The 16,477-nt window shown below is 38.4% G+C and overlaps 1 protein-coding gene across 3 annotated transcripts in view; it reads left to right on the forward strand.

The window, feature by feature from the left end:
- luzp2 (leucine zipper protein 2) overlaps positions 1-16,477 on the forward strand; it is a 152,228-nt gene that overhangs the window by 63,197 nt on the left and 72,554 nt on the right. For all 3 annotated transcript variants that reach the window (XM_026161611.1, XM_026161602.1, XM_026161616.1), the window contains exon 2: positions 16,331-16,448. In XM_026161611.1, the coding sequence (XP_026017396.1) occupies positions 16,331-16,448 (118 nt within the window). The remainder of the gene's footprint in view (positions 1-16,330; positions 16,449-16,477) is intronic.

Raw genomic sequence — 16,477 nt, forward strand, 5'->3', positions numbered from 1 at the left:
ACTGGCTAATACTAAGTGTTTAGGAGACTATTTCATGAAATCATATACAATATATGGGTTAGAGTGTTTTAATCTCATCCAGGAAAGAAGTGTGACCATAATCTTTCCATTTAGAAGGAAGTCTGTATAATCCTGTTTCATGCTCAATTAAATGCAGCTGATGCCCATATCTTACCTCACTGTTATGCAAATGGACACTAAAACTGCATTTTCATCAGCATTTAAGCTGCAAGATATGACTATTTTTATGCCATTAATATTCATAGACATGTACCCCTATTGCAGAAGATTTGAGAAATGAATGATGAACCTATTTCAAAGTGTCCCTTGGCTTAAGGTAAAGTGGCTTCCCCTAGCAAAAATAATCAAATAGTTTGCTCTTTCAGACAAGCTTTCTGAGAAAAACTCCCTTTGCGGTTTACCAAGTGAAAAAGATACTGAGCCAGCAGAGTACAATATAAAGAGCTGGCTGCTGTTTCAATGCAGAAATGTGCTGTGAGACAGGGTCAAGCTGAAAGAGAATCGAGCACATTAAGCATGTTAACAGATGGCAAAGCTTGAGAGGCCAGGTAGCAAGAGCGCAGCAACAAACCATTTGATTGACTGTTTCACTGAAATAGCACAATAAATAGAAGCTGAGTTGTGCCAAGAGGAAGGCAGGCAGAAATGTGTTTTGTTTAACCACCGGATTTGGATTTGAAAGTATGCTGTACCTACCTCACTGTTTCTGCCTAAAAAAGAAGTAGTTCTACACAAAGGGCCAGTTTAACAAAATGAAAATGGAGTGTATGCCAATCCCCAAATAATGCTGATGAGTGTGCTCAGTTTACACGTAATTTACAAAAGTTGCACTGTTTTCCAAATGCAGTTCATTTCAATATGAAATGCCCAATTTGCCAAAAGCCATGCCATTTGGTTTAATGCTTACTAACAGGATAGACACAACTTGTTAATTGTAATCAAAAAGCATATAAACATAGGTAACATGTACGTTAAATGTAGGCTGTTTAATATGGCCTATGTTCATTTAAACATATGAACATAGGTCACGTGTACGTTAAATGTAGGCTACGTTTAATGTGGCAGTCTGGCAGATAGAGTCCTTATAATGGAAACAGGTTTTCGTAGTTGACAAGCAATGATGTAGACCTGTGAGCCATACAACAATAATTTGACATTGTGTTCTGTCGAGTTTTTATATCAGGAGAATTTACATCCCTTCAAGGGATAAAATAAACTAGAAATGCCTGATTGGTAAAAGTTTATTTCCATACTCGTTGATTTGTGGTGCTAGCAATACCACCAAGTAATACCACCCTTAATTAGCTTAATATTTCTTTTTTTTTTTAACTGTAATAAAACATTATCAAGGAAAAATGTTGATTAATCTAAAGGTATTGATCCGAATAAAAACGTTTCAAACAATCAAAATAATTCAAAACATCCAGTTTAAAAGTTAGAATGTGTTTGATGTAACTAAAGGCCTCATTATTTTTATTTAGGGTCCCAAGTCAACCTTGTTTTCCTTCTACTCTCCAGCCATTTCACTGAATTGCGTTGTACAAGCTGTGAAATTCCTGACATAACATGTTGAAAACAACCCTACCACTAAACCTGAAGACTTCCAAGTTTTCTTGTCGCTAATATTGCGTGACTCATTTTGGTCCTCTTCAATGAGCAAATTTATACTTAGGTGGTTTAGTAATTTGTACTTTTTTTAATCGCATCACTTCATCTGGCATTCCAAGGAACACGAGTGGAAAAATGTCCCGCTCAGTAATAACTGCCACCATATCAAGTGCCAGATGTAAGACTTGCTTTTCTTCGGCATATAATAACGACGTGTTAGTGAACGGGGCCCAAAGTGGCCATTCAGTAATGTTTCATTAAATATTTGCAAGTAATTTCCAGAAAGAAATGAGACATTCCAAATGCACTTCTAAATATGAAGGGAAATTTCACAGGGGGATTCACATAAACAAAAAAACATGAAACTATTTTAATTTGTATTATTTATTTGAATTTAATTATGCATGACCCAAATCACATGTTTTTTCTTTATTCTTTAAATATTCAAATATTCTTTTGAATATTTAGGTCTCTTTAAACCTCTGTAATCATTTTCTGGATGCCATATAAAATAACATTAAGTAGCTCCGTCATATGCTGTTTGAAGTATGTTCACAAATGATTTAGTTAAAAACCAAACCGTTAGTGGATGATCGGCCGTGATGTGGTACGTTCTTATTCCTGCTCTTGCTGCTCATAAAATAATTAATTTAGAAAAGCCTAATTTTCTTCTGTGCTCATGCTACTGTAAATAGCCCTGCTCCAGTATTCAGCTTTTAGCACCCAACACTCAGTACTCATATTTATTAGAGAAGGCAATGGCAGCACTGTCTTATGAAGAAACTTATCAAAAAGTGGTAACTGAATAATTTTCAAAACAGGGAGTGTAGAGGGAAACATATTTTTAAATGCTCTTCCTGTCGGTCTTAAGGAAGACCACAGATGGCCATATTCATTCTTATCAACCTAGGGTGAAGACCTCTATTAACCTTGGTTCATTTCAGTCTTTTTTAATATTGGTGATGTTTGTAGGCATGATAGATAATTTTCCTTTCAATAGAGCATAATGTGGCACAGTTCATGAAAAGCAAAGTAAATGGGTTGCAGATTAGGGTTGAATTCTATACTTAATATGCTAATAAGTGTAATTATAATTTTGATAAGAAATTCATGGAGATCAAGGAGAGAATCTCTGCCTTGACTTAATATATCACCCAGTTTATGTGTCTCACTGTTAGCTTCTCACTTTTTGTGGAATTTGGCTGAAGACAGATTCAGATCAGATCTTTTTCATTGTGCATTACAGCAATGCATGCATGACATGAAAAGCGTGATTCTTGAAGGTGGAGGACATCTGTGTCCGATGTTTATGTTGTTAAAGCCTACTGTCATCTGTCATCTTACTCATTAGACAGAACCTTGTCCTGGTCACCACTTTATTCAAAGTGTGTGGTTGTTATGACTTTTTGCATGCATGCATACTTACACTCTTCAAACTGCCAAGAGCCCTGTTAAAGAGAAACAGTGTGTACTTATCACCAGGCAGTAAAACTGAAACATTTCAAAGGAACAACGGAATGGGTTGTCAACATGATGTTTTTTCAACTCAACTTAGATTATTTAAACAAACTGGGCAAGCTACTATTAATATCTGCAACCAATTAACAGTTAGTTTACTGTAAAATACATAGCTTAACTTCACATATTATAAGAAATAATTGAAATAAATACTGTAATACTTTTCCAAAAAGCTGGGAAATTAAATGTGAGGGAATAACACTGTTGCCACCATGACTCTAGGTAAAAGCTTGTCTGACTGTTGTAATTAAATCAATGCATTTATGAAACAAACTATTCTCTTGTTTACAACAACACTTTGATATGAAACCCTGAACCAGAGTCGACATAGCACCCCCCTTTGAGTGCCTGCAAAGTACGTACAAAAGACTGTGCATCAAAGACACTGCAAACTCTGGGAAACTCTGTCATCATCCTCGCCATCACCTGAAATATGCTCGATCCCATAACATATTACTATGAGAGACAGTTTCCCAAGCCTTTGGGCTGTTTTCAAAGAACACACACACACACACACACACACACACACACACACACACACACACACATATGTATATATATATATGTATATGTATACATATATATGTATATGTATATATATATAATTTTGTATTGTTCGATACAAAATTTGTAATTTATTTTATCAACTTTCCTTCTGACGATGCTGTCTGTGTTCAGCGCTCCGCCTGGGGTCGACAGTGCAGCCTAGGCGGAGTAGTCGAACGCAGATTCACTGAGCGCTCAACACAGACAGCATCGTCAGAAGGAAGAGCGCAGGGCAAGCTAGCGAGACAGAAGTTAAGCTCTCCTTACAACATGGACCTCCCCCACTCTCATTCAGATCTGGCGTTTGGAATTATTTTGGTTTTCATGTGACGTATGACCCTGAAGGTAAGCGAGTCATGGACTAAAGTAAAACAGTATGTTGGATGTGCCATGCAATGCTCAATTACATGGGTGGGAACTAGTTAGCGCAGTTAGCTCGTTAACGTGTTGGCCGTCTAGCCCCATGCACGGAGCGATCGGCGGTAGCTCGTTAACGGAGATTTGCCGTGTTGTGGCGTTAAGGTCATTTCAACGAGATTAACCTGAAAGCACTAGTGGGAACACAACGAATATGACTGCACATTTACGCCGACATCATCCTAGTGCAAAGACAAGTGGAAGCAGAAAAAAAACAAGCAAGCATGCTACTAGCTTTAGCCGAGTCATTTAGACAGCTGTTTAATATGCTGCTGAGAATATAGCCCAGAAGAAGCGGATAGTATAGCTTTTATTTTGGAAAGAGACATGGGGTGTCTGCCCCATTGCTACGGGCCATTTGATCCCTATACAACCGTTGCAAGAGCTTGGTTCGCATTGCCGGCAATAAGTCGGACTCGTTCCTGGTGGGTGATGGGCTCCGCCAGGGCTGCCCTTTGTCTCCGGTTCTGTTCATAATTTTTATGGACAGGATTTCTAGGCGCAGCCAAGTGGCGGAGGGCTTTCGCTTTGGTGGTCTCAGAATCTCATCTCTGATTTTTGCAGATGATGTGGTTCTGTTGGCTTCATCGGGTGAGGGCCTCCAGCTCGCACTGGAACGGTTCGCAGCCGAGTGTGAAGCAGCGGGAATGAGGATCAGCACCTCCAAATCTGAGGCCATGGTTCTCAGCCGGAAAAGGGTGGAGTGCCCACTCCGGGTCTGGGATGAGTTCCTGCCCCAAGTGGAGGAGTTCAAGTATCTCGGGGTCTTGTTCGCGAGTGATGGGAGAAGGGAGCCGGAGATCGACAGACGGATTGGGGCTGCAGCTGCAGTAATGCGGACGCTGCACCGGTCCGTCGTGGTGAAGAGGGAGCTGAGTGTAAAAGCGAAGCTCTCAATTTACCGGTCGATCTACGTCCCTACCCTCACCTATGGCCACGAGCTGTGGGTAGTGACCGAAAGAACGAGATCGCGGATACAAGCGGCAGAAATGAGCTTCCTCCGAAGGGTGGCTGGCCTCTCCCTTAGAGATAGGGTGAGAAGTTCGGCCATCCGGGAGGGGCTCAGAGTAGAGCAGGTGCTGCTCCACATCGAAAGGAGCCAGCTGAGGTGGTTCGGGCATCTGACAAGGATGCCCCCTGGGCACCTCCTTGGTGAGGTGTTCCAGGCATGTCCCACCGGGAGGAGGCCCCGGGGCAGACCCAGGACACGCTGGAGAGATTATATCTCTCGGCTGGCCTGGGAACGCCTTGGTATTCCCCCGGATAAGCTGGAGGAGGTGGCTGGGGAGAGGGAGGTCTGGGCCTCTTTGCTTAGGCTGCTGCCCCCGCGACCCGGCCCCGGACAAAGCGGATGAAGATGGATGGATGGATGGACATTTCTCTGTAATAAACTCTCTTTTCCAAAGATGAGTGATTCCTCAATCAGATACAGGGCTTGCAATATCGCTAGCCCAACGTCCCGGGGCTAGCGATTTTTTCAGTCGGGCTACCAAAATCTATCTCTGCCCTGCCCATCGGGCTATTGTAGGAAGGAAAAATATATGTCAATGCTTTTGCATTCTTTCGGAAATGTCGCTGGGTAATTATGTCATTGGCATCGGTGAGCCACTGTCAATATGTGACATATTGAAATCGCGTTTGAATTTGCGCTTGTTTTTTTGCTTTCACTTTGCAATCGCGCGAACTGTGTATAGAGAGCGACAGCACTGATCTGTGAGTGATGATAATTTGCGCACCAATTCCTCTGACATCGTCTTATCAATCGTTAGCTTACTATGCAAACATGACAAGTGAAATCTCCCGCAGCAAGCTTAAACATGTGAGAGGTTGATCGCGCAGAGAATCGCTGAGCTTATGTGAGTGCGTGTGTAAAAGCAGCAGGATATATATTTGACTACGATGACCTGGATGACTGAGAACCTTCACAAACAGATATATATTTTAGTTCTGCTGAGCCAAATAAGACAGGTCAGGGTGAAGAAATGACAGCCAAAGAAAAGCTTACCACAAAACGGAAAAGTTATGACAAATCAGATTATAAGGCAAAAAGAAAGTGCAGCTTTATGGTTTCATGGACAAAAGAATTTCTGTGGCTGCAATATGACGAGCTAAATAACCAGGGCTGCACATAAGTGGTCCGCAGGTGCGTATTCGCTGTCAAAATAAAAAACACGCACAAGGGTTAGGGTTAAATTTAAAAACTGTACTTTTGAGTTAAAATATATATTTATAATTTTAATAAATGACAAATTAAAAAGGCATGAACATTTTTTTTGTATCGAAAAAATATCGAACCGTGACACCAAAGTATCGAACCAAACCGTGAATTTTGTGTATCGTTGCACCCCTAATAATGTAGTTTTTTTTTGCCCACAGGAGGCAAACTTTTAACTCTTTGTACATTGTTTAATGTACGTGTGATCTGGCTGCACTTTTTTCTTGCTTTTGTATATTTTGTCATTCCTTCATTACACTTCCCATTCGTCGGGGACTGAAGCAATAATATGAGTAAAGCACTATAATGCAGTTTGTACCTCCAACTGCCTAATCACTTACTGTCTGGTGTATTAGTATCTTATGCTGCTTAGCACTGATATTAGTTGAATAGTAAAGTGATATCTAAATGTCTTATACTATGGCTAAATATGAAAAACCAGTGAATTATTTCCTAAGACGGTTTATAAGAAATCACTAAATGTAAACTTAGGCTGAACAGGTAATTGAGAATTCTATGTCAAATTATTTGTTGAGGTCATTCAAAAAAACAACAAAAAAAAACACAGCTTGTAGCTGTGTAGAAAAATCACAGTCCTGCAACTTGAGAGTGGGTGGTTCTTTGCCTCGGGATGATCTGTGCAAAACTAGCAACAACATCAGAAACAACATACCCAAACAAATATCCACCAGAGACAGTGGTGCATTCCTGAGCTCATAAACTGTGCATTTAATATGATTTGTAAGACAGAGGAGGAATGAAAATGCAGAACTCAGAGTGGTAGTTAGGTTTTTAGGAAAGGCAGGAGGTTATGACATCGCAGGGGCGACGTTTTCCAGGGTGGCGAGGATGTGGGAGTTTCGGATAATGGCTCAATTCCAAAACAGTAAAGCAAAATGTGTGCAGCAGAATATTTTCTTTTGAAAGTGAGTGGATAGCTGTAAATAGGCCAGTATACATTTTTTTCTATAACACCCGGTGATCACATTTGAAGGCAGCAGATGTAAAGGTTAAAATTTTAAAAAACAACAACATAGGATCCCCATACTTTAATAATTGGAGCTGAAAATGCTTTTTTTGTTTCCCACTTTTAACCTTCTGCACTTTGAATGTTGTCTTTTTTTTTACAGACCTACAGATTTCTCAATTTTATATGGAATTTGCCACATTTACTAATTTACTTGTGATGTGATTTTTAGATATTTATACACCGTGCCCTCAAAAACTCCATAAATTAAAAAACAAATACACTGCTGTTTTTTGTAGTGCAGTGCATTACATCAAATTCTGTTTGTGCAAAAGTTTTTATAAAGGATATCTTTTTAATGAAATGATAAAAGGAAATTAATAAACAATAATCACAGTACTTTGCATATGGATAGTTATCTTTTTTTCGTATTGCCATGTTATGTGCTCTAGTTTTCTATGATTGTGCTTAGTGTTAGGTTGCAGGTCATGGATCATAGAATAAACCCAAGCAAAACAAACTCATTGCCATTCAGCTTTATTGTGTGATTCAGTGAAGATCAACAAGGTTGTCTAGTGAGTCATCTCGCTTGTTTTTAACTCTCTGCTCTTAAGTTGTGAGACAAGACTTACTTCACTCCATCCATTCATTCTTTTCTGCTTATCCTTATCAGGGTTGCAGGATCCTATCCCATCTACCATAGGGTACACAATGGACAGTCTGCTGTAGGGATAACACAGGGATAGGGACAAGCCTTCACACCTATGGGCAATTTAGTATGACTAATTAATGTAACCTCACTAATTGCATGTGTTTGGACTGTGGGAGAAAGCAAGAGTACTCAAGAAACAATGGGTGAAGGGGAGTCCGCACAGAAAGGCCCAAGCTGGATGGTGGAGTCAAACACTGGACCTTCTTGCTTTGAGGCAACGATGCTAACCGCAGCGCTACTATGTCGCGGTCAACTTACTTCCCTGACTAACTTCTCTCTTCACATGTATATTTGCTTTGTATTTCATAATGTTAGTCCAAAGTTTGGCCAATAGGTTTGCTTGTAAATTTTAACATGGTGCAGATTTTTCACCACAACAACAGAACACTAATACTTTGGACGTACCCAAAGAGCAAGCTTCTGCAAGTTCAGTCAAGGCCTCTGTAACTGTCAGTCTGCCTGCAGTCAAACAATAGATTCAGTCTCGCCTATAGTCCAAATTGAGAATCCATCCGCCAGCGGGTTTCTCATCCAGATCAGAGTGGTGCACCAGCAGGGTAGTTAACCAGTAATCAAGTCACATCCGTCATCCAATTCCAAATTCTCCACCTCACACGCCCCCCTCCCTCCCTCCCTGCTGGCTGGCTTAACTCGTCCTCTTGTGTTTTCCCTGAGTGACACTTGGAAGTTGGGAAGAGGCTTCACTGATTGCCCTTGATGTGAATCAGATGCATCTGTCTGCTTGTTGCCAGTTCTCAACTTCTTAGCTATCGGTCAGATGAGAGGAAACAAGACTAATAGAGAGAGGCCTATCTTTCAGATAAATGCTATTTTTCACTAGTGTGGTGATTACATTTAAAACAAAAACTGGATTTATGCAAGTGTCATAAGATAAGATCTTACAATTTATTAAGGCTATGTGGCATTTATATGTAAATAAATACCATTGTTAATATTAATTATTTATTTTTGTTTTTTAGTTGTGCTTCGAGAACACATAGAGGTGTTCTGTTAACCAACAAATAAGATTTTATCTCCTCCTCCTATGGCTGAACCTCGACACTAATCATTTAAAATATATGCTGATCAAATTCTTGGTGAACAGGTTTTTTTTTTTTTTTTTTACTATTTCTTGGCCAATATTCTACTGAAAGCCTGAGTGTTTCAGTTGTCAGATCAATTCAGGATTATAGTGGTAGTGTTAATATCCTGAGGTTGCCTCTGGTGCACAAACAACATGTTCCTTGTACCACTCTCTGACAAGGCTGGAAACAAAGCTGGATTAGACATTGTCATATAACGTCTCTGAGGGAAAAGGTGAGGCTCTCCCACATGTACGAAATTGCTTTATCATAAGCAAGAGCAGTAGGCACTGATGTCTGGCAGCGTATGGCTTTAAAGTAAACAAAAAAGTCCGAGCTCAATCCAGCTTGATTATAACACAACAATTAGTGAGGCTGGAATCACAGTGTTGTAGAGCTTTGAAAAACAAGAATGGGTGGAATTGCATTAGATACACTCAAATTCGAGATTTAATTGTATCTGGCAACCACAAGAGGTTCCTGGGATGCTTTAAAAGCAATGATTTGCGCGATCGAATTCTGTAGATTAGAGGTTGTTCTATAGGAAGACAAAATGTGTCACATCAAGATCATATAGTAAGCTGAAGAAACACAAAGTAATGGAACTTTGGCAGATACACATTGTGTAAAACACAAGAGGAATGTTCACAAAACAAACAGGGGTGTCGATATGCACTTAGTCAGAAAATGAGCTTGACTTTGACTTGGTTAATTTGGAAGCAAATGCAGCTTTACCAGGCATGGAGCTGGTCTGATTGAGAGGATATCATGTCACTGTGAAAATGATTCGGATTGTAGGTGACAATGGAAAGAGCACAGTGGATTGTCTGATGAGCTCAGCCCAAGCAGAAAATAGAGAAATGCACTGAGGATTTACAGGATTTAGTTCTCCTTTGCATTTGACTGAAGGTATATTCTACTAATTTGAAAAATAAACATTATACACTGTGCGAAACAAACAGAAAAACTTCTACATATCTAGAAACGGTATTGTTTCTAAGTGCATGTAGACATGTCGAGGGAAAGTAACTGCCATATGCATGAAAATGCCTGCCAGTAATCATTGAATTATTCATCTAATATGCTAAATATTTCTATTTCAATGCCTTAGAGCTTCCCACCGGTGAGAAATTGCATAACTTAGGTAATGAGCAAATTAGAAGAAATCACCTTTCAAGGATGAGATCTTGGAGACATATATATATGCTGGATAGTTTACATGATTGACCAGAGGTTGGCAGTTGAGATATGTGTTTATTTTTATGGTATCATAGCTAAAAATAAATAAATAAGAAAAAAATATAATGATTTTTATATGTTTATGATGATGTTTATAGATGCACTGCAAGATTATCATGCATCAATAAAATTTTATAAACATCACCTGCAATTTGACAGGAATCTTCTAGATGAGTGATGTTTATTTGTGGCATTAATAATGCTAGTAACCGGTTACTAGCATTATTAACTGTAGTCATCTTGTAAAGTATCTATTAACTAATATGTGATTGTGAATTATGAACAACAGTTCTTAGAGTGTTATCAAGTTCTTCAGCTTGATGGCCACACAGAGCAGAAAGCTGCACAATTATGTAATTTTTTCGAATGTTTAGATGATGTAAAGTACAAGAAAGAGAGAGTGAGAATATCTGCATTTATTACTCATGTGTAAAATTGGTTTACACTATTTTAATTTCATCTGTCGAAATGATATAATACTTACATGCAAATTGCTCTTTACTTAATTGTTTTGTAACAGATTCATCCAAGCTTTATTATTCAATGGTACTTGCTTTGAAAATCATTGTTTAAAAGTGATTATTTTGTGTTATGTGATTTGATTGACTCTTTGTTTTTCTTTTTTATTCAGATCACTATTGGCTTACTGCTCTGCTTTTTATCAAGTGCTGCATCATTGTTCCAAACTATTTGGAGTAATCACCTTTTAAACTTCAAACTAAACATGATGTCTGAATTTCATCTTAAAAGCTCATAAACAATGCATGCTTGTGGTATTGTAAAAAGGGATGAACATTATTTAGATTGTCAAAAAAGTGAATTGTGCATTAAATATTATATCCTAATATAGCCATCCATCATCTTACCATTCGTTCATCCAGGCATCTATTGCTGTTTATGATCAAATATTAGTGGGGATTGTTAAGTAATAGCTATATGCCACTGATATCCTGATAACATAAATAATTCTAGGCCGGCATTGATTTTCATACCAGGTAAATAATAATAAACTGTAGAGAACTCTTAAAAAGGTCTATACCCACACCTAAATATTTCAGTTCATCTGTTTTGTAAAATCCTCTAAGTGCTAATTCAGTTTACATGTTCTTTTATGACTTTTTGTGTTGCGTTTAGTGAAATGTCAAATGCATATAGAATCTTCATGTCCTGAAATGTTGAGATGATTGAGGTCTCTGAATTGTTTTGACCTTTCCTGACAAAGCAAAAATTGACTTCCTCACAAATTGTTTCACTTTATCCCCCAACTAAACAGTTAACGAAGATGGTAGTGTCAGGCATCCCTGACATGCATGCAATTAATATTCCCTGCTGTCTGCATTGTTTATACAACAGCTGGTAAACATGACTGACTTTTGTTGCAGATGTTGGATGGTGGTCATGCTCTGCTAGAGGAATATATTAATTCGCTGACAGGCCCTGGGCTCTCCCTGCTATTAAAACTATTTATTTACCCCCTTCTAATGGCATAATTAATCCAGCCTGAAATTGGTAGTACCACATAAACCGCTGTCTGCCCATAATCTGCATGACGGCAAATGAACTCCTTTTATGCTAGCTATTGGCTTCTGTGGTGGCTTCCTTGTAAAATATTAAATGTTTGGTCCTGCAGTCAGAGGCATAGCATGGTGTTTTAGCATGCTGGCATACCTGTCTGCTTTTGGTGTGTAGTTTTATTTTCTAGTCCAAGAACTGGAAGAAATGGTCACGGATGAATATGGACTTTGTTTTTTTTAATCAGATAGTTATGTATTGTAAAAACATTGACGTAAAAACTGACAGTTTTTATACATCCTTATGTTTTTATGATATCATACTGTTCAAATTTAGCCCTCTAAGTGCTGTTAGCTAATCTTAGTTTTCTATACCGAAAAAGAAAAACATGGCAACTTAGGTCTTTCTCCAAAGTGCTTTTAATTCATCCACACAGAAATTAATCAAGTATTGAACATTTTTTTGCAGTGTACTCATGCACATTCAGTAATTATGAAGGCTTGCTGACAAATAAGGCCTTTGCAAATAAGCCAACTTATCATATCAAGATTGCTGTCACAATTGATGGGTAATTATGTTTTCTGTCTGGGTGCTATATCACATCCCTCTGACACATCAATTGACAGGCCAGGTTGCAGGGGACACTAAATAATACCTGGGGAGAAATATACCATGAGGCTTCCCAGCAGCAATTTGGGAGTAAACTTCAAGGCAAAACAGAGTTTAAGAAACCTTTTGGCTAGATGTTTATTTTGATCATCGAATTATCTGCATAGTTGACAGGTGAACTGAAAGACTGACAGAGACCCAATTCAGCTGTGAGTGGGTGTTGAAACATCTGGTAGTAAAGAAACATCCAAAGACACTAAGCCCAGAGGGATCCTTTAATTTGTCCTTGTCTGAACCAGTGACTCCCTCACAGATTTTCCATAAATAACTGAATTCCTGTTGGGGAGGGAGAGACCTGCTTACACACAGAGGTTTTAATTTATTTATTTATCATATTTTGTGTATTTATTCATATATCTTCCATGAATGCTGCTAATCTCTAACCAGACAGTGGTAGAAAATATCCTCTACATCATTGTATTGAGTTTTACTGATCTCATTTTTTTTTACATGAAAAAAATTCTTTTAAATTCTTTTAAGCTGTTTATAATTCCACAGTTCATCCACTTCTGAGCAATACACAATATTAAAATAAGTTCCAATAAGGTAACGACAATGGACAGATGCTTGTCACACAACACAGTATAGCCGGCAATACTGTCCAGTATTACATTCAAATCTTAGCACTATGAATACTTGATATAGATTACTCATTAATTATATACAGTACAGATTTGAGTCATTCTTTATTTATTTATATTTTTCTTACAAGGACTACATTTCTTTACAATTTCTGTGTTTTTAAGTAGTCTCGGGCTTTAGGCTTTCAAAGTTTTTCCTTAGACATTGGCTGCTTTTTCACTAACTTTTTCAGCTTAGCCTTTGATTTTTTTCTTTTATATCCAGAGGAATGTTTCTGTAAATCATTTAAGCATAAAAAGGCACCTAACTCAAGGGATGAAACAGTTTTGTTTCCACACACAACAGACAACTTAGTAGAAAACCAATTATAAAGCGTGACTTGAGGCACTTGAAAAATGAAAAATATTCATAGTCCATCTCCTATTAACAGTGGACCATGAGCTCCTGTACTATATCTCTCTATGAGTGCACAACGCAACCTTGGATACCTTTATTGAGCCATTGCTTGGATGTTGACTCTAATGTTCAGTGTTGTCTCCCTTAGCCTCTGCAGTTCCATTTCATACTGCAGGGTCTGCCTCATATAACTCAGAGACCTGCTGTGACTCCAAGGGCAAAGAAATATTTGTCCTCAATAATCAGATCCTATAAGAGATGCCTCCCTCGCAATCTCAGGAGTTTGATGAGTATCATAAAGGCAGTCAAATACTGATTTCAATCTGCAGATGCCTGGGAAGAAAGATTTCATTATCTCAAACACCATGGCTTTATGACCACGTGCTTGGTGGTGCCATTTCTGACCATAAGCCTTTTTTTGTCAAGCATTTGTCAGGCATTCTGGTTGTCATTATCGTCATTAACGTCACTGAATTGCAAAAAAGGGCGATCTTTGTTTCACAGAACCCAGCTAGAACACTGAACTCTTGGGAGGTCATGGTACACTCATGCAGCTGTTACCATTTGTTTTCTCTAATGAGCAGTTTATAGTAGATTGGGAAGAAAAATAATCAGACTTCATCTCAGTAGCTTGTAATATACATGTTTCTGCGTCAATGAGCCTCAAATTATGGGTCTTATTCATTTCACAGCTACCCAAGGGTCTATTCCATTGGGTAATGAATATTATGGCAGACAGGGAGGGCTCGCTCACCCCATCTTCCTCTTGTTGCTTGAACCTGTAATAAATTTCCTGCCATTGCCATATGGTACCAAGTCATGTGTGGGATTCAATATGCCATGTTATTTATTTATTTCCCAGGTGTTGCTTTTCTGTTAGTGATTTATGTGTTATTGTGTGTGATCTCCGTCTGGGATCTATGACATGGGTTGTGGAGGGTTTTTTGGAAGACGGCCCGAGTTGAAACACAGCCATGGGTACAGAATATTGTAGCAGTCGAGTGATGCTAGGACGGTCAGGAATAGGGAATGGTCAGCAACATTTTGTAGTAGTGATTCATGTAAAGAGAGAAGGGCAAGTGAGAAGATTTGTGGCTACCCAGCAAGTATTTAGCAACAAATATCTATGTTAAGTTCATATGCTTGTGCTGTCCTTCAGCATTTCTGATAATGTGAGGAAGTGAGCAGAGAAAGTTCTTTTGGTCTTTTCAGTTGTGCCATGGAAAAAATAAATATATTTTTTAACAGTGTTAGGGTTGTTTCTTTTCTTCTCCATATGATGGTTCAGATATTTAACTTGGTTTTATTTCTTAGTAACCCTATCTCATGAAATGCATCAAGAAAAAAAAAATGCCATCCAAACTTTTTTTTTTTCCATCTCTCTTCCTTTTTCATTTTTTTCATGTTGTTGGAATAAAGTTGATCTTTGACCCAAAATTTGTCAGAAATTCTTAAATTGTACTGTATCACAAAAACAGTGCAGATATACAGATTGGGATCATTAATACCAATAAATCAAGCATGCTGTGCGCATTACTGCCTCATACATTATCTTTGAGCCTCAGCTCTAATATTATGGTGACACATTATGTCAATGTGATTACAAATCACTCATTTCTCTCAGGGTCCAAGGAACCATTACTGCTGCTACTGCTGCATAACTTGACTCTAACTGGTACGCATGGAGAAGTGTTTGAGACAGCCCACGCTGTAGAAATGCTAAGTCAAGAGAAATAGATGTTAGGGCTATGAGGGGGTCCCTGGGAGATTTTGCTCCACAAAAGTGGAAAAAACATGTTAAAAGTATATATGTGTATATAATGTGTCTGTGTGTGTTTTTTTTTTTACAGCACCTATCCAAAGTCCAGAGGTACGGCGGATGGGCTATTTTGTGACGGCTATTTTAAACCATCCCAATTAAATTCAAGAGGTCATCACAGTAATCAAATTTGCAGGCTTTAGGGGAAATTAGAACCTCTGGGCTATTTTATTTGCAGGGTAACTACATTCAGATATGCTTAATTTCAAACACCTCCCAGAAGAGTTGTCTCCTTGAGTCAGTAAACAAGGATGTTAGATTAAATGAAAAATAGATTTTCCGTTATTAGATTGTTTTCCAACAGTGAAAGTGCACGTGTAGTAAATTGGAAGTCTTTTAACTCAATTAAGGGAGCAAGATGGAAATTATGTTGTTATCTTTAGCTGCCAAAAGCCAAATATAACACATCATATTTTAGTCAAGTCCTGGGCTATTGCTGATTTTGTATCTGCTCACCATGGCCCCCTAATCACTTTTTTGTGCCCTGATCTTTAGTAGATCTCTCAGTGGGGATTATAGTGTGTCATTAAGAATGAAAAATAATATCTTTATTAGGGCTATAGTTCATGCAAACATGCTGTGAAATATTATTTGCCTCTCTGGAAGCTCAGTAACAAATGACAAGAACGCCTCTGCACTGCCGTTCAATAGAGTTTGGAAAAGGGAAACACAGGATTTGACAAATGTGCCCTGCAGAATTTGTTCCTTAATAATTGGTTGGACTACATGAATATTTAAATGGAAATGCAAGGTTATACCTCTGGTCAAAAGACCTATCTCTGTAAAATGAGCCTTCACTAAATTGGTTGATTGAAAGGAATAGATTTTTTCCCCCATCTTTCTGTCGTAGACTGTGCCGAGTAGATATTAGGTTTCTCTCTTTTTGCTCTACCCTTTAGCTTTAACGATGGTGCTCTTAATCTGGTTGAAACACCTCGTTCTCCTAAGGGTGCCAATAAAGAGTGGATTTTTTTAGCTAGTGGCAAACACTTAATAGTGAAATTTCATTCCTTCATTCTCTCAACAGACAAAGTTACGATGGGCTGGAAAAGAAGCTAAAGGAAGTCTTCACTGAACGAAGCAGCATTCTGCACCAGCTCTCCAAGACTTCAAAGGAACTGGACAGCATAAAAGGCAACCTTCAGGTTGAACTTTTACTGTTTCTCTTTTTTTC

This window comes from Astatotilapia calliptera, chromosome 1 (genome assembly GCF_900246225.1).
Source record: "Astatotilapia calliptera chromosome 1, fAstCal1.2, whole genome shotgun sequence".
Taxonomy (NCBI): Eukaryota; Metazoa; Chordata; class Actinopteri; order Cichliformes; family Cichlidae; genus Astatotilapia; species Astatotilapia calliptera.